Source organism: Tachypleus tridentatus, chromosome 3 (genome assembly GCF_004210375.1).
Source record: "Tachypleus tridentatus isolate NWPU-2018 chromosome 3, ASM421037v1, whole genome shotgun sequence".
Lineage (NCBI taxonomy): Eukaryota > Metazoa > Arthropoda > Merostomata > Xiphosura > Limulidae > Tachypleus > Tachypleus tridentatus.
This window is the reverse complement of record NC_134827.1, coordinates 112,628,083-112,647,986: the sequence shown is the minus strand read 5'-3', so window position 1 is coordinate 112,647,986 and position 19,904 is coordinate 112,628,083. Positions and strand designations below refer to the sequence as shown.

The 19,904-nt window shown below is 31.4% G+C and overlaps 1 protein-coding gene across 7 annotated transcripts in view; it reads left to right on the top strand.

Moving 5' to 3' along the window:
* Positions 1–4,432, top strand: part of LOC143247782 (uncharacterized) — a 46,194-nt gene extending 41,762 nt beyond the window's left edge. For 6 of the 7 annotated variants that reach the window (XM_076496250.1, XM_076496247.1, XM_076496248.1 and 3 more), the window contains 4 exons: positions 1,328–1,475; positions 1,792–2,046; positions 3,475–3,638; positions 3,910–4,431. In XM_076496250.1, the coding sequence (XP_076352365.1) occupies positions 1,328–1,475; positions 1,792–2,046; positions 3,475–3,638; positions 3,910–4,106 (764 nt within the window). In that variant the 3' untranslated portion in view covers positions 4,107–4,431. Of the gene's footprint in view, positions 1–1,327; positions 1,476–1,791; positions 2,047–3,474; positions 3,639–3,909 lie in introns of all 7 variants that reach the window. The other variant, XM_076496246.1, reaches the window with a different exon arrangement.
* The last annotated feature ends 15,472 nt before the right edge of the window (positions 4,433–19,904 follow it).

Genomic DNA, 19,904 nt, shown 5'->3' with positions numbered 1-19,904 from the left:
CTAAGAAAAAGGATATTGTATGTCTGGAGCATCACCTGACTTGGCGGTGGAAAAGATCTTCGTTTATTTCTGTACATTATAGGAACCTTTCTCAAGAGAAAGTGCACGTGAAACTAATTGAATGACATAATTTCAAAAATGTTTACTGGCTCTGTTGACTGATACTCTATATTTATATCACAGTCAACATATGGATAAAGTGTGAAAAAAAAGGTTTGTATTAATTAAGGCAGCAGGAAACAGAATAAGTGACGTAGGTTTAAACGTTTCTGAGATCCATTGATTTCCTTACTAAACTAGAATGGAATATACAGTTGTTGACTGATACTGTATATTTATATCACAATCAACATATGGATAAAGTGTGAAAAAAAAGGTTTGTATTAATTAAGGCAGCAGGAAACAGAATAAGTGAAGTAGGTTTAAACGTTGCTGAGATCCATTGATTTCCTTACTAAACTAGAATGGAATATACAGTTGTTGACTGATACTGTATATTTATATCACAGTCAACATATGGATAAAGTGTGAAAAAAAAGGTTTGTATTAATTAAGGCAGCAGGAAACAGAATAAGTGACGTAAGTTTGAACGTTGTTGAGATCCACTGATTTCCTTACTAAACTAGAATGGAATATACAGTTATTGACCGATATTCTATATTTATATCACAGGCAACATATGGATAAAGTATGAAAAAAAAAGATTTGTATTAATTAAGGCAGCAGGAAACAGAATAAGTGACGTAGGTTTAAACGTTGCTGAGATCCACTGATTTCCTTACTAAAGTAGAATGGAAAATACAGTTGTTGACTGATACTCTATATTTATATCACAGGCAACATATGGATAAAGTGTGAAAAAAAAGATTTGTATTAATTAAGGCAGCAGGAAACAGAATAAGTGACGTAGGTTTAAACGTTGCTGAGATCCACTGATTTCCTTACTAAAGTAGAATGGAAAATACAGTTGTTGACTGATACTCTATATTTATATCACAGGCAACATATGGATAAAGTGTGAAAAAAAGATTTGTATTAATTAAGGCAGCAGGAAACAGAATAAGTGACGTAGGTTTAAACGTTGCTGAGATCCACTGATTTCCTTACTAAACTAGAATGGAATATACAATTGTTGAATGATACGCCTGATAAAGTAAAAATATTATTTAATATAGTTTTCCTGATATAATCTTACTGTAGGTAATAGTCACTATTTGGGTTTCCTTAGATTTTCAAAACCTATATTATTAGTATAATCCATTTGTTTATAATCATGAAGTTATAATCAATACAATCAAGTAGTTTGATGTTGTTTATTTACCTTTAGTTAAAACAGAAGAACTTCCCGAATATGCAGTTATCGATAAAAGTAAAAAAACCCGTCGTCCACCATTTCCCAGGGTTGTCAGCAACCCTTGTATAATAAACAATTCAGGTGGCGTCATCTGTGAACAGCAACAATTCTTACACTCCAGGTAAATTATTGAAATAATGGAATATATTAAACGAAAATAAACAGTCTTTTCTTAATTTGTCATAACGTCGTATTAACACTGTTTTAACTCAGGTACAGAATCTGTCTAACACCTGTTTAAACGTAAAGAAAAATTAATTATACATACCAAAAATTATTGTGCTGTATTAATGTACTACATAGTAAATGTGAGCGAATAAGTCTCGATTGTTGAACTTAATATCTTTATAATAATTTTAGCCGATTTCTTAATTATTTAATACTGTTTCGAGCTTAGCATTATCAATGGATATATATATATACTTCTGTTTTTGCAGCGACTGTCCTCCCTATAAAAGTTCGGCAACGTCAGGAAAGCCAATTTTAGAGCGCTTGCAAGGTTTCACAAAGTCTGCCAAGGGTGCTTTACAGAGGGCTTTCAGCACAGACCACGTTTATACAATTGAAAAAGAAGCCACAGTCCATAAACCTGGGATGTCACAGTCTTTCTTTGAGGGCCTGAAAAATCGCATGAGCATGAGAACTAGTAAACGTAAAACAAACAATGAAAATAAAATCCAGCATCCAATCAGGTATATAATATTTGTTTCAATTTCCTGAACCGTTTAAAAAAAACATCAGTTCAGGATGCTTAATTACAATTTTATCCTATTTTTAAGTATGCATACTGATTCGCTGCAATTTATAGTAGATTATACAAATATTAATTCAAGTTTTTACCAAAATCGATTTTCCCGTAAACACTTACCTTCTTTTCCACTAGATGGCAGTTACGTAGCAGTACAGAAAGTTGTAGCTGTACAAAATGTTCAATTTTAGGTCTGTTGTATCTGTTATTATAATTTCAGGTTTTGTCTTTTTCTTATGGTTGTTTATCCATAACTGGTCAATTAAACCCCGTTCGAGTCTGCTATAAATGTTCTTAATATTTATACGTATCTGTGCATAGGCTGCATAGGTTGTACATAATTATTAGCATGAATGTCTTATAGAAGCATTGTTATTGACTTCATAAACAATACAGGTCGTAATCTACAAAATTTTAACATGGCTAAAGCTTAGTTTAAACATACATAGCAAGTGGTCGATTCAGGATGTATCCTTAACTTAGCATCTTTTCTTTAGCAGATAGAAAACTGAAAATGAACGTTTTAGCATATCGTCAAGCTACAAAGATGGTTTCAGTACATGATCGAGTTAAAAGTCTCTTTCGAATACCCATTCAGGTTAAGAAGCCGGTTTAGCATGTGTTAGAATAACAAACCAAGAGAAACAAACATATATTATTAGGGGTAAACTATTGTAGTAAGATAAGGCATTTCATGGCTACCTATACATACATATACAACAGAATTTACATTCGTTTTTAAAACGTGAGCTTAAGGTAACTACAACGCTTTTGGGTTTTAATAATATAAACTATATAGAGCACTAAACCAAGTGCACAAACATCTACAATGTTATTTACTTTTGTTACGTACATGTATGTTGTTTAGGATATTTTTAGGTGAAACATTAGACATAGTATAGAAAAAATTATTGTATGAGAAAGTTTCAACTGAAACGTTGCAATGTTTGTATTAACTTGACCTTTCTCAAATTTAGCATATTGTACAACATTTCGAAGTTTATTTTCGTAAACAACATTCGAAAGTTTAGTTATCAGTACATAACTTTAAAGCTCAGTTCCCAAGATAATGTTTTGAAGTTTATTTTACAGAACAGAGTTTCAAAGCTTAGCTTCCAGGATAGTAGATTCACATTGAAGCTTGGTTTTTCAGGATAACGTTTCAAAGTTTAGCTTCTAGGACAACGTTTTGGAGAACAGCAGTGACATAATGTGTACTTCAATTATGGTGTCAGAAATTGAGAATTTGGGTTTGATCAAGGGACAGTCTTGCTATATTTTGCAGTCTTCACCATCGAATTTAAGTTAGTTTGTAAGAAAAAGGAAACACTTGCCATCTGTTACTTAATAATGATTCTTTTTCTCAAAATAGTCTTCTTGAGGATGTGGATCTCAACAAGGAATTTCCTCCTGATCATGTATGGGGGCAACTGATTCAACTCCACGTGGACGGTTCGCAAGTAGTGGAGATGAACAAACCACACGGAAAACCTCTCGGGTTTTTCGTAGCTCGTGGGAAGGTCAAGAACAGTAGAGGTAAAAGTTTTACTAGTATAAAACAACATAAAAAGATTTGGTTAAGTCCATCATTACAACAGTAGAAAGTTACTGTTAGAGGAATAAAAAGAAGCAAACTGTTTAAGTGGAGGACCAGATTATTAAGGAAGATTTTATCGGACTTATTTAGAACTGTTGAACAGCAAATAGGAACGTCGTTCTCAATCAAAATTCAGACTAGGTTTTATCGCTATTTAAAAAAAAAATGTCTTAAATATCTAGAATAATATTAATGTTTTGGCTATTTCAGGAGTCTTTGTCTCTCGGATGAGAGATTACGAAACCCAGAAACTTCTTACTGGTTTGATCGATATTGGAGATGAGATTCTGGAGATAGATGGAGTTAATGTGAGAGAAAAAGACATTATAGAAGTGAACAGTTTGATGGCTAAGAAGAACAAGTTAACACTAACTGTTTTGCCATATAAAAATCGCCAGGATGTATAAATTCAATAATGATTCATATATGTCGCCATCTTTTGATAGCTCACGTCATTTTTATAAATCTTAAGCAAGCCTTGTCCAGGTGATGTAGCGAAATATTATTGTACATGTGAGATAATTTATTTAAAATTCAGCATTATTTAACCTATGCGTCGTAATTATATATTGAAAAGTTTGTACATGCGACCCATTGTTTCTCCTTATCAGTAAGATTACTCAATCGCAACTTAACCTATGTTCTGTATTTTAAGAATTTAATCCAAAAGATTTTACTTTATGCAGATAATAGTCAAATGATGTAGAATGTATAGTTTTATAGGTGTAAACCTACTGAAATAAAGTACTTGAAAAATACTTGATTATTATAATGAACAAATTCTAGTTTATAAACATCACATATTTTCAAGGTGTTCAGTTAAAAATAATATTAGAGATTCTAAAGTTTTTAATAATTATAAATTACTCCTAAAGTTAATATATTTGTTTTATCAGGTATGCAACTCAATATAACAATAATGAATGTAAGAATAAACCAAAGTCTATTACAGAAGTATGTTTATCAATGTAATGTCTAAGTTTTATAATAATGCTGATTACTTTAGCTAGGTTTATACTGATAGATTTAATACGAAGAAAAATAAAGTTAATATATTTGTTTTATCAGGTATTCAACTCAATATAACAATAATAAATGTAAGAATAAACCAAAGTCTATTACAGAAGTATGTTTATCAATGTAATGTCTAAGTTTTATAATAATGCTGATTACTTTAGCTAGGTTTATACTGATAGATTTAATACGAAGAAAAATAAAGTTAATATATTTGTTTTATCAGGTATGCAACTCAATATAACAATAATGAATGTAAGAATAAACCAAAGTCTATTACAGAAGTATGTTTATCAATGTAATGTCTAAGTTTTATAATAATGCTGATTACTTTAGCTAGGTTTATACTGATAGATTTAATACGAAGAAAAATAAAGTTAATATATTTGTTTTATCAGGTATTCAACTCAATATAACAATAATAAATGTAAGAATAAACCAAAGTCTATTACAGAAGTATGTTTATCAATGTAATGTCTAAGTTTTATAATAATGCTGATTACTTTAGCTAGGTTTATACTGATAGATTTAATAACGAAGAAAAATAAAGTTAATATATTTGTTTTATCAGGTATTCAACTCAATATAACAATAATGAATGTAAGAATAAACCAAAGTCTATTACAGAAGTATGTTTATCAATGTAATGTCTAAGTTTTATAATAATGCTGATTACTTTAGCTAGGTTTATACTGATAGATTTAATACGAAGAAAAATAAAGTTAATATATTTGTTTTATCAGGTATTCAACTCAATATAACAATAATAAATGTAAGAATAAACCAAAGTCTATTACAGAAGTATGTTTATCAATGTAATGTCTAAGTTTTATAATAATGCTGATTACTTTAGCTAGGTTTATACTGATAGATTTAATACGAAGAAAAATAAAGTTAATATATTTGTTTTATCAGGTATTCAACTCAATATAACAATAATGAATGTAAGAATAAACCAAAGTCTATTACAGAAGTATGTTTATTAATGTAATGTCTAAGTTTTATAATAATGCTGATTACTTTAGCTAGGTTTATACTGATAGATTTAATACAAAGAGAAATTTTCAAGTTGTTGTTCATTATTAACTACTTAATAAACTTTATTGTTATTATTATTAATTATAACTCTAAGTTTAAATACCTTCATTATTTTATTTCATCACAAATGCAGATTTATTCCAGTTAATGGGGAGATTTTTTGCAGTCAACTATTCATCAGTTTTGTTTAGTTCAGTATTCAAATTTTTTCCAGTCAACTATTCATCAGTTTTGTTTAGTTCAGTATTCACATTTTTTGCAGTCAACTATTCATCAGTTTTGTTTAGTTCAGTATTCACATTTTTTGTAGTCAACTATTCATCAGTTTTGTTTAGTTCAGTATTCATATTTTTTGCAGTCAACTATTCATCAGTTTTGTTTAGTTCAGTATTCACATTTTTTCCAGTCAACTATTCATCAGTTTTGTTTAGTTCAGTATTCATATTTTTTTGCAGTCAACTATTCATCAGTTTTGTTTAGTTCAGTATTCACATTTTTTCCAGTCAACTATTCATCAGTTTTGTTCAGTTCAGTATTCAAATTTTTTCCAGTCAACTATTCATCAGTTTTGTTTAGTTCAGTATTCACATTTTTTGCAGTCAACTATTGATCAGTTTTGTTTAGTTCAGTATTCACATTTTTGTAGTCAACTATTCATCAGTTTTGTTTAGTTCAGTATTCACATTTTTTTCAGTCAACTATTCATCAGTTTTGTTTAATTCAGTATTCACATTTCTTCCAGTCAACTATTCATCAGTTTTGTTCAGTTCAGTATTCAAATTTTTTCCAGTCAACTATTCATCAGTTTTGTTTAGTTCAGTATTCACATTTTTTGTAGTCAACTATTCATCAGTTTTGTTTAATTCAGTATTCACATTTCTTCCAGTCAACTATTCATCAGTTTTGTTTAGTTCAGTATTCATATTTTTTGCAGTCAACTATTCATCAGTTTTGTTTAGTTCAGTATTCACATTCTTTCCAGTCAACTATTCATCAGTTTTGTTTAGTTCAGTATTTACATTTTTTTGTAGTCAACTATTCATCAGTTTTGTTTAGTTCAGTATTCACGTTTCTTCCAGTCAACTATACATCAGTTTTGTTTAGTTCAGTATTCACATTTCTTCCAGTCAACTATTCATCAGTTTTGTTTAGTTCAGTATTCATATTTTTTTGCAGTCAACTATTCATCAGTTTTGTTTAGTTCAGTATTCACATTTTTTCCAGTCAACTATTCATCAGTTTTGTTTAGTTCAGTATTCATATTTTTTTGCAGTCAACTATTCATCAGTTTTGTTTAGTTCAGTATTCACATTTTTTCCAGTCAACTATTCATCAGTTTTGTTTAGTTCAGTATTTACATTTTTTGTAGTCAACTATTCATCACTTTTGTTTAGTTTGGTATTCACTTTTTTTGTAGTCAACTATTCATCAGTTTTGTTTAGTTCAGTATTCACATTTCTTCCAGTCAACTATTCGTCAGTTTTGTTTAGTTCAGTATTCACATTTCTTCCAGTCAACTATTCGTCAGTTTTGTTCAGTTCAGTATTCATATATTTTGCAGTCAACTATTCATCAGTTTTGTTTAGTTCAGTATTCACATTTTTTCCAGTCAACTATTCATCAGTTTTGTTTAGTTCAGTATTCACATTTTTTCCAGTCAACTATTCATCAGTTTTGTTTAGTTCAGTATTCATATTTTTTGCAGTCAACTATTCATCAGTTTTGTTTAGTTCGGTATTCACATTTTTTTGCAGTCAACTATTCATCAGTTTTGTTTAGTTCAGTATTCATATTTTTTTGGAGTCAACTATTCATCAGTTTTGTTTAGTTCAGTATTCACATTTTTTCCAGTCAACTATTCATCAGTTTTGTTTAGTTCAGTATTTACATTTTTTGTAGTCAACTATTCATCACTTTTGTTTAGTTTGGTATTCACTTTTTTTCCAGTCAACTATTCATCAGTTTTGTTTAGTTCAGTATTCACATTTCTTCCAGTCAACTATTCATCAGTTTTGTTTAGTTCAGTATTCACATTTCTTCCAGTCAACTATTCATCAGTTTTGTTTAGTTCAGTATTCACATTTTTTCCAGTCAACTATTCATCAGTTTTGTTCAGTTCAGTATTCAAATTTTTTCCAGTCAACTATTCATCAGTTTTGTTTAGTTCAGTATTCATATATTTTGCAGTCAACTATTCATCAGTTTTGTTTAGTTCAGTATTCACATTTTTTCCAGTCAACTATTCATCAGTTTTGTTTAGTTCAGTATTCATATTTTTTGCAGTCAACTATTCATCAGTTTTGTTTAGTTCAGTATTCACATTTTTTCCAGTCAACTATTCATCAGTTTTGTTTAGTTCAGTATTCACATTTTTTGTAGTCAACTATTCATCAGTTTTGTTTAATTCAGTATTCACATTTCTTCCAGTCAACTATTCATCAGTTTTGTTTAGTTCAGTATTCATATTTTTTGCAGTCAACTATTCATCAGTTTTGTTTAGTTCAGTATTCACATTCTTTCCAGTCAACTATTCATCAGTTTTGTTTAGTTCAGTATTTACATTTTTTTGTGGTCAACTATTCATCAGTTTTGTTTAGTTCAGTATTCACGTTTCTTCCAGTCAACTATACATCAGTTTTGTTTAGTTCAGTATTCACATTTCTTCCAGTCAACTATTCATCAGTTTTGTTTAGTTCAGTATTCATATTTTTTGCAGTCAACTATTCATCAGTTTTGTTTAGTTCAGTATTCACATTTTTTCCAGTCAACTATTCATCAGTTTTGTTTAGTTCAGTATTCATATTTTTTTGCAGTCAACTATTCATCAGTTTTGTTTAGTTCAGTATTCACATTTTTTCCAGTCAACTATTCATCAGTTTTGTTTAGTTCAGTATTTACATTTTTTGTAGTCAACTATTCATCACTTTTGTTTAGTTTGGTATTCACTTTTTTTGTAGTCAACTATTCATCAGTTTTGTTTAGTTCAGTATTCACATTTCTTCCAGTCAACTATTCGTCAGTTTTGTTTAGTTCAGTATTCACATTTCTTCCAGTCAACTATTCGTCAGTTTTGTTCAGTTCAGTATTCATATATTTTGCAGTCAACTATTCATCAGTTTTGTTTAGTTCAGTATTCACATTTTTTCCAGTCAACTATTCATCAGTTTTGTTTAGTTCAGTATTCACATTTTTTCCAGTCAACTATTCATCAGTTTTGTTTAGTTCAGTATTCATATTTTTTGCAGTCAACTATTCATCAGTTTTGTTTAGTTCGGTATTCACATTTTTTTGCAGTCAACTATTCATCAGTTTTGTTTAGTTCAGTATTCATATTTTTTTGGAGTCAACTATTCATCAGTTTTGTTTAGTTCAGTATTCACATTTTTTCCAGTCAACTATTCATCAGTTTTGTTTAGTTCAGTATTTACATTTTTTGTAGTCAACTATTCATCACTTTTGTTTAGTTTGGTATTCACTTTTTTTCCAGTCAACTATTCATCAGTTTTGTTTAGTTCAGTATTCACATTTCTTCCAGTCAACTATTCATCAGTTTTGTTTAGTTCAGTATTCACATTTCTTCCAGTCAACTATTCGTCAGTTTTGTTTAGTTCAGTATTCACATTTTTTCCAGTCAACTATTCATCAGTTTTGTTCAGTTCAGTATTCAAATTTTTTCCAGTCAACTATTCATCAGTTTTGTTTAGTTCAGTATTCATAGTTTTTTTCCAGTCAACTATTCATCAGTTTTGTTTAGTTCAGTATTCATATTTTTTGCAGTCAACTATTCATCAGTTTTGTTTAGTTCAGTATTCACATTTTTTCCAGTCAACTATTCATCAGTTTTGTTCAGTTCAGTATTCACATTTCTTCCAGTCAACTATTCATCAGTTTTGTTTAGTTCAGTATTCATCACATATTTTTTGCAGTCAACTATTCATCAGTTTTGTTTAGTTCAGTATTCACAGTTTTGTTTTTTTTCCAGTCAACTATTCATCAGTTTTGTTTAGTTCAGTATTCATATATTTTTTTGCAGTCAACTATTCATCAGTTTTGTTTAGTTCAGTATTCACATTTTTCCAGTCAACTATTCATCAGTTTTGTTTAGTTCAGTATTCACATTTTTTCCAGTCAACTATTCATCAGTTTTGTTTAGTTCAGTATTCATATATTTTGCAGTCAACTATTCATCAGTTTTGTTTAGTTCAGTATTCACATTTTTGTAGTCAACTATTCATCAGTTTTGTTCAGTTCAGTATTCACATTTCTTCCAGTCAACTATTCATCAGTTTTGTTTAGTTCAGTATTCATATATTTTGCAGTCAACTATTCATCAGTTTTGTTTAGTTCAGTATTCACATTTTTTGTAGTCAACTATTCATCAGTTTTGTTTAATTCAGTATTCATATTTCTTCCAGTCAACTATTCATCAGTTTTGTTTAGTTCAGTATTCATATTTTTTGCAGTCAACTATTCATCAGTTTGTTTAGTTCAGTATTCACATTTTTTCCAGTCAACTATTCATCAGTTTTGTTTAGTTCAGTATTTACATTTTTTGTAGTCAACTATTCATCAGTTTTGTTTAGTTCGGTATTCACATTTTTTTGCAGTCAACTATTCATCAGTTTTGTTTAGTTCAGTATTCATATTTTTTTGCAGTCAACTATTCATCAGTTTTGTTTAGTTCAGTATTCACATTTTTTCCAGTCAACTATTCATCAGTTTTGTTTAGTTCAGTATTTACATTTTTTGTAGTCAACTATTCATCAGTTTTGTTTAGTTTGGTATTTACTTTTTTTGTAGTCAACTATTCATCAGTTTTGTTTAGTTCAGTATTCACATTTCTTCCAGTCAACTATTCATCAGTTTTGTTTAGTTCAGTATTCACATTTCTTCCAGTCAACTATTCGTCAGTTTTGTTTAGTTCAGTATTCACATTTTTTCCAGTCAACTATTCATCAGTTTTGTTCAGTTCAGTATTCAAATTTTTTCCAGTCAACTATTCATCAGTTTTGTTTAGTTCAGTATTCATATATTTTGCAGTCAACTATTCATCAGTTTTGTTTAGTTCAGTATTCACATTTTTTCCAGTCAACTATTCATCAGTTTTGTTTAGTTCAGTATTCATATTTTTTGCAGTCAACTATTCATCAGTTTTGTTCAGTTCAGTATTCACATTTCTTCCAGTCAACTATTCATCAGTTTTGTTTAGTTCAGTATTCATATATTTTGCAGTCAACTATTCATCAGTTTTGTTTAGTTCAGTATTCACATTTTTTCCAGTCAACTATTCATCAGTTTTGTTTAGTTCAGTATTCACATTTTTGTAGTCAACTATTCATCAGTTTTGTTCAGTTCAGTATTCACATTTCTTCCAGTCAACTATTCATCAGTTTTGTTTAGTTCAGTATTCATATATTTTGCAGTCAACTATTCATCAGTTTTGTTTAGTTCAGTATTCACATTTTTTGTAGTCAACTATTCATCAGTTTTGTTTAGTTCAGTATTCACATTTTTTCCAGTCAACTATTCATCAGTTTTGTTTAATTCAGTATTCATATTTCTTCCAGTCAACTATTCATCAGTTTTGTTTAGTTCAGTATTCATATTTTTTGCAGTCAACTATTCATCAGTTTGTTTAGTTCAGTATTCACATTTTTTCCAGTCAACTATTCATCAGTTTTGTTTAGTTCAGTATTTACATTTTTTGTAGTCAACTATTCATCACTTTTGTTTAGTTCGGTATTCACTTTTTTTGTAGTCAACTATTCATCAGTTTTGTTTAGTTCAGTATTCACATTTCTTCCAGTCAACTATTCATCAGTTTTGTTTAGTTCGGTATTCACATTTTTTCCAGTCAACTATTTATCAGTTTTGTTTAGTTCAGTATTCACATTTTTCCAGTCAACTATTAATCAGTTTTGTTTAATTCAGTATTCATATTTTTTGCAGTCAACTATTCATCAGTTTTGTTTAGTTCGGTATTCACATTTTTTTGCAGTCAACTATTCATCAGTTTTGTTTAGTTCAGTATTCACATTTTTTCCAGTCAACTATTCATCAGTTTTGTTTAGTTCAGTATTCATATTTTTTCCGGTCAACTATTCATCAGTTTTGTTTAGTTCAGTATTCACATTTTTGTAGTCAACTATTCATCAGTTTTGTTCAGTTCAGTATTCACATTTCTTCCAGTCAACTATTCATCAGTTTTGTTTAGTTCAGTATTCACATTTTTCCAGTCAACTATTCATCAGTTTTGTTTAGTTCAGTATTCGCATTTCTTCCAGTCAACTATTCATCAGTTTTGTTCAGTTCAGTATTCACATTTCTTCCAGTCAACTATTCATCAGTTTTGTTTAGTTCAGTATTCACATTTTTTCCAGTTCAGTATTCATATATTTTGCAGTCAACTATTCATCAGTTTTGTTTAGTTCAGTATTCACATTTTTGTAGTCAACTATTCATCAGTTTTGTTTAGTTCAGTATTCACATTTTTGTAGTCAACTATTCATCAGTTTTGTTTAGTTCAGTATTCACATTTTTTTCCAGTCAACTATTCATCAGTTTTGTTTGGTTCAGTATTCACATTTTTTCCAAAGAATTTAGGTCCGGCATGGCCAACCGTGTTAAGGCATGCGACTTTTATTCTGAGGGTCGCGGGTTCGCATTCCGTCGCGCCAAACATGCTCGCCCTTTCAGCCGTGAGGGCGTTATAATGTGACGGTCAAACCCACTATTCGTTAGTAAAAGAGTAGCCCAAGAGTTGACGGTGGGTGGTGATGACTCGCTGCCTTCCCTCTAGTCTAACACTGTTCATCTTAACTGAATAACTCATTGTTTGACATTAGTCTGATTCACACATTAACTGACTTCTTATAGTATTTTATCGCACTCTTATTACTATATATTGTACGAAATTTGAAGATTCTACAGAGCTATTAACTTTATAAATTTTCTAGATAATGCATCATGCACACTCTATTAAATAAATATAATTAACATATTAAAATATGGCTTTCAACAATATAAGTTAAAGTTGAGGAATTTTAAAATGAATATTTAATAATATTCAGCTATAGATACTAATATATATATATTTAGATATATATTACCTTCATTGATTTAAAAACAATATTTTTTAAAAATAAAGTTTGCTAATTAAAATGTCACATTCTCCTGTATCAAATACTTTTGATAAAGCATTAAATATAGTTTTGCATTTATCTAGAGAATGAAATAATCTATCATATATTTCTAATGCTGTCAAAACTGTACAATGAAATTTGAATCTGAATTGGTATTTCGATACTATGGTAAAGTTCTCTTTTATGAAATAAATAAGTTATAAGAAAGGGAATAAAAATAAACTTGGTCTTGGAGTAATTAGGACTAATTTTTATGTACTTTAACAAATTTTGAAATGTTCAAACAACTAAGAAAAGACCAAACCTTATAAATATGGAGAGCAATTAAAAGAAAGAGATGTAATATTTAAAGAATAAAACTTAATGTGGTTGATGAAGCTATTAGAGAAGGATTATAATTTTTAGAATGTCGCGCAAAGCTACTTCAGGGCTATCTACGCTAGCCCTCTCTAATTTAGCAGTGTAAGACTAAAGGGAAGGTAGCTAGTCATCACCACTCACCGTCAACTCTTGGGATACTCTTTTACCAACGAATAATGGGATTCACCGTCACATATAACGCCCCCACGGCTGAAAGGGCAAGCATGTTTGGTGTGAAAGGGATTCGAACCCGCGACCCTCAGATTACGAGGCGAGTATCTTAACCACCTGGCCATGCCGGGCCTCAGAAGAATTAGAAAAACAAAATTAAAGAATTAGGTATTTTATTGTTGTTTGTTTTAGAGTAAAGTCATATTATACTATCTGCTATGTACACCAGTAGGAATCTAACATTTTAGAATTGCAAAGCCATAAACGTACGCTATTCTATCAGGGGAAAATAAGAACAAAAAGCTGTAATGACAAAAAAACATTATAATATGCAAAAGATTAAAACAGAAATGTTAATAAGGTGCCGAATAACAAAATTGACAGAACAAAACATTTAGAAAAATTAATCAGTAAACTCATGATGTGCTAAAAACACACGTAGGTCCAAGAAGTCTTGATAAAACTGAAATAAAAACCCTTATAACCCGAGAGCCTTCGAGAGATTGACCTTTCTTCTTCATGGGAATCAGTGTGGGAATCAGAAAAGTCCAGCTTTCGAAAGCGCTCGGATTATAAGGGTTTCTATTGCAGTTTAATCAGTAAATATAAAATCAGCTACACCTGTTTCTATACCTGTCCATTAATTTTACCCTAAAATATAATTTTCTACAAAATATGGAAAAGACCTATCGCCATTGTTAGTATACTGTCTGTTAATGTAGGACTCGCTTGAACTAATCAAGTCTATGACACTACCAAATTCAGTTTCAGACTTTAGGTATTTAACAACAGTGCCCAACTGAGAAACCAACAGATTGTGATTAGAGGTAGACCAGGCTTAGTTTAATACATTTCTAGGTTTTAGAGTTATAATGGTGAATAAGAAACTATTCACGTCACCATTTAAACTATAACGACATTAATTAATAATTCTCACCTCAGATACATAACAATTATCAAGTATCGGTTACAGTCTTATCCAACAGGTTCTGTATGATACATCAAAAGGATGTATCCAGAGTCAAGTTTTATAACAAGACATGGAAGGAAGAAAGGACATTAACTAAACTCACAAAACATTTGGAAGTTGCTCAACTATCTTACCAACATATACTGCCGGAAATTATAGATTGTTGGGCATGTTACTAATTCATAGATTCTATAACAAACAAGGAAATGGCAATCAATTTGAAACAAAGTAGGTATTCTCTTAAAACGATGCTTTTAAGTTAATGATAGAATTTGAAATCACAAACAAACAACTAAAAGCACCATCTAGAACTTATGGGATAATTATATTGAGTAATATTGAAATATCAAATCTCTGATTATAGTATATACGAACTAAAATGATTAGTTATACAACTGGTTACATAATGTGAAGGACATAAACCACAAAATAATAGGTATTTCAAATGTAACTTGAAAGGACAAATTGCCAAGAACTATAGACAACAGCTTTTGAAAATAACAGCTCCACTCAAAAGATATCAGTAAGAGGAAACTGTTATAAATGTATGAAATATGGTCATTATAACTAAAGTTGTGATGAATCAACAACTTTTAATACAAAAAGAAGAAAATGCCCTTAGGATGAGTATTCGAGTCCAGTCATATCAAAGAACAATAAAAGAATTAATAGCCCTTAATTAATTAATATGGTATAATTAAAATAATAACACTATGCAACGAAATTTTTACTTTTTGTTGTTCCTGGGCAGAAAGTGTTATTTCCCAATTGCTTATGCCTAAAATAAGAAAAGACCTATTTTCTCATCAAACTTTGATTTTGTGACCTGGGTAATGAAATTTTCAAATTTACCCATTTTCCAGAGATCTTGGTCTGACAAAGTTGAATGCTGAGTTTTTGACATCTAGGCTCAAGCAGTGAGATTTGCTAGATGAAAGTGTGCAAGTCACAAGTCAGAAGAAGCGTCACAGACATCTTTTAAGCTTATTCACTCGTCAAGATGGGCTCTGCTTCTGCCACAATGTATCCTGTCTGTGCAAGGCAATTGGGATTGCCTGTAACCCGAACGAGTTGCACCTCTTCATTGATATCTCATTCAGAAGCCTCAAAGCTGAGCTTCTTCATAATGGGAATAAGTATCCATCTCTTCCCCTGGCTAATTCGGCTCATCTCAAAGAGGAATACAACACTATCAAGACGTTGCTAGAAGTCTTGAAGTATGATGAGTATGGCTGGGAGGTTGTCAGAGACTTCAAAATGGTGGCATTCCTGATGGGTCTTCAAGGAAGCTTTACCAAGTTTCCATGTTATCTTTGCCTTTGGGCTACAATGGACCGAGTTCTTTGTGGGGAGGCACAATGTCAAGTGTGAGCCACTAGTGGACCTTCAGAAGGTGTTGTTCCCACCATTACACATAAAATTGGGTCTTATGAAACAATTTGTCACAGCTCTTGATAAAGAGTCTGCAACCTTCAAGTACCTTCGAGACTTCTTCCCTAAGCTTTTTGAGGCAATAGTCAAGGCTGGTGTCTTCGTTGGACCACAAATAAAGAAGATCGTGGAGTGTACAGAATTCCCCAAAAAGTTCATTGGGAAGGAAAAAAAAGCTTGGGACAGCATTGTCGCAGTGGTTCGGGACTTCTTGGACAAGCACAAGGCTGAAAATTATCTGGAACTGGTTGAGGCTCTGGTGAAGAACTATGGTAAAATGGGCTGCAGGATGTCCCTGAAAATCCATATTCTTGAAGCTCATCTTGATAAATTCAAGGAAAACATGAGAGCATACTCAGAGGAGCAAAGCAAGCCTTTCCACCAAGATATACTGAACTTTGAACGCCGCTATGAAGAAGCGTATAACAAAAACATGATGGGAGACCATATTTGGGGGCTGATACGTGAAAGTCGCAAATCTCGAGAAACTACTCACTTCTAAACATTTTTGTATAACTTTAGTATACAAAATCATGTAAATCCTGATTCATATATTGTTCTATTTAGACCTTATGTAAATGAAAATGTGCATATTTGCCCGTTTTTACATAGAAAATAGGTTAATTTCTATATTTCATTATCCAAGTTACAAAAGCAAAGTTTTAAGGGAATAATGGCCATTTTCTGTTCTTTTACAACATAAGCAATTGAGAAATAACACATACTATCCAGGAACAAAATTTGTGTTACATAGTGTAATAGATCTATTATCTAAAAACACTTCACGAGATCATGGATTTATTGCTGGGAAGAACTGTAGTATGTTGGTTGACATTAGTTCTATGCATACAATAGTTTGGCCCGATTTCACAATAAAAATATGGAAATTTCTTCCAGAAATGAGAAAAGAAAATGGACTAATACAAATAGCAATTGGACATAAAGGTCCAGTAAGGTGTGTAAGAGATTTATATCTAAAACAGTGAATATGAATAAATTACTTCATGCGGAAAATAGAAGCGAGATTAGGCTAACTTCCAGTCTATTACTAGGAAATATTTATGCATTCTATCATAATTACTACACCAGATTTTGAACTTCCAGTGATAGCAAGGAGAGCAGTCACTGTGCACTCAAGAAGTGAAGAACTTATACCAGAACACACTAGGAATAACTTTATATCTACTGGCTGGGCTGTAGTAGAACTAAATATTACAGCATGTCCATAGTTGCAAGAACTTTTGTTGATTTGAATAATAAAAATGTCATTATTAAAGCCGTGAAAACAACGAATCATCAAATTAGAGCCAATTTTGGGCAGGGCATTGAAAGATATTAGGTTGTGTAGGTAATACTTCCACATCACAGAACATTATTATATATTCACATGAAAACAGCTTACAACTTCACTCACAACAGCTGTATAACCAGAATCGTACAGGTCTTACAGCTGATTAACAACAGAGATTACATAACTTGCTCAAGAAGTTTCAAGATGCCTTTTCCAGTGAACCTTTTGGCTTAGTCCCATCAAATAAAGTATCCTATAAAATTAATATTGGAGATGCATCTTCAATAAATCAGTAAACCAAGCGACTTCCACTTATAAAACAGGCTGATGTTCTTAAGAGATAGAAGCTTTGAAAGAAGAAGGAGAGACAAATTTGAGTTCTAGTCTTTGTACTTTTCTTATGTACTTCTGAAGAAGAAGAAGAAATAACTCAAAATATCTTAGCTGGACTATCGAAAAATAAATAAAGTTACAATGAAGAAATCTTACTCACTGCCAATAAGATACCCCACTTTGGATACGTTATTTTTTATCAAAATGGTTTTCAAAATCGGAGCTGAAGAGTGGATATTGGCAAGTGTAAGAAAACAACGCAACTAGAGAAAAGACAGCCTTTTACTGTAGGAAATGGATTGTTCCAATTTTTGTGTGTTACCATTAGGATTATTTAACACATCTGCTACATTTCAATAACTAATGGAGTGTTCTGTTTGACCTATCTTGGAATACAGTACTCACCTACTTGTATGACACAATCACACACGGATAGACCCTTGATAACGCATATGATGGGCTAGGGAAAGCTCTAGATTGGTTGAGGAAGGAAAAACCTTAAGATAAATCCAAAGAAGTGTGAAGTGTTCCATCAGCTGTTGGATTTTCTGGGACACAAAGTCAACAAAGAAAGATATTTACAGACCCATCTAAGATTGATTTTGTTAATAATTTGCCAATACCAAGGGAGTTACATAAGTTAAGAGGAGTTTTTAGACTATGTTGTTAATTTAGTTATTTATTAAAATCATTATCTGACATAACTCATCATTCACTCAAATAACTTAAAAACTAATTTAGGTTTTGTTGGATTGCTGATTGTGAACAAGCATTCAATAATTTCAAGTAAGATTAACCACGAATACTGTACTAGCTTATTCAGCTCTTGAAGATCCCCTCATTTCAATTACAGATAGCAGTGGTTTTGGCAGTATTAGCAGTCTTATCACAGGTACAACTGAACAAGCATTCAATAATTTCAAGTAAGATTAACCACGAATACTGTGCTAGCTTATTCAGCTCTTGAAGATTCCCTCATTTCAATTACAGATAACGGTGGTTTTTGCAGTATTAGCAGTCTTATTACAAGTACAACAAGGAAAAGAACCTGTAATTGTTTAATATAATACACCCTTGTGCAAATTAATTGAAACAAATAGTCATTTTACAATATTTTCAGCATGGCGGCCGTTGTAGGCTCGCTGGACCCGCTGATTTCCTTTAATAGTCATTTTTCATACAGACGGCGTCATTAGCTGTGTTTTGCAGTACGGTCGATCTGTTTTTGGGATGTATGACGAAATTTTGAGGAATATTACATCATTCGAAATTGCCTTAGAAGGGCAAGGAGACCAGTCAAAAAACAACTTCTTACCAACTCAATGAAGAAAAAACGGTATCAATGGGGTCTGAAATACAAGAACTGGATGCAAGAACAATGGAGGAAGGTGTTATTCAGTGACGAGACTCATTTCTTCGTACAGGGTCAAAGAAGTCTGCATGTTCGCAGATCTCCAGGTGAGAAACTTCGAGAATCTCACATCAATCAGTTCGTAAAACATTTCTTGAAGAAGATGTTTTGGAGCTTTTTCAGCTACTATGGCGTCGGAGGATTACATATCGTAGAAGGTATGATGTGAGAACCACAGTATATCGAACTTTTGCAGAGAAGAGTCGTTCCAGAATTAAAAAAGAGATTTCCAGATGGATCTGGCATTTTCAACAAGATCTGTCTCTGTGCCACACATCGAAACTTGTGAAGAATTTTATGACTACAGAATTTTATGCAGGCCATGTGTCGGCCTTTCACAGCCCTAATGTGGCCTGCAAACTGTCTGTTCGGGAGTATTGCACTTTTATCTCTGCTTACAACAGTGTTTCAATAAGAACGTGAGTTCTTTAATGAAAATCTATACAAACACGAAAAAACCTGTCAGACTGACGTCCAAAATAATCAATAAAGGTCTCAATGGGTAATCTCAAGAAGTTTGATAAATGTTTTCAATATATACCCGTTAAGAGAATGTAATACCTATTGGTGATACCTTCGACTTGGAAAAGTTGTGTTAAATATCTATACATTTCTAGTTCAATCAAATGTATGATCTTGGTGTGAGTTATATTATTTGTTATTGACGAGGCACTATTACCAAAGTATTTTTGTCTGGATACATTGACCTTACTACTTACGAGAAAAAGATTACCTAGAAATCTGCCATTTATTTTATCCTGTGAAGACCACACAAAAATGTATAACATGGGCCCACTGTGATTACATCATGGTCCACCTGACATATAACACTATAACATTAGAATTAAGTTTCCATTGAAATGATAGCATTCCTTGACTGACAGAAGCCTGCTCTATGGTGGATTTGAACTACCTTTAAAAGAACTCTATATCTAGATTTATGATAACGAGGAGAAGAGAAAGAAGATTGAGAGTGACTTGTAAGTGGAGAGAGAAGAAGACATTGAGGATAAGATTGGTCAGTTTGAGAGTGACTTGTAAGTG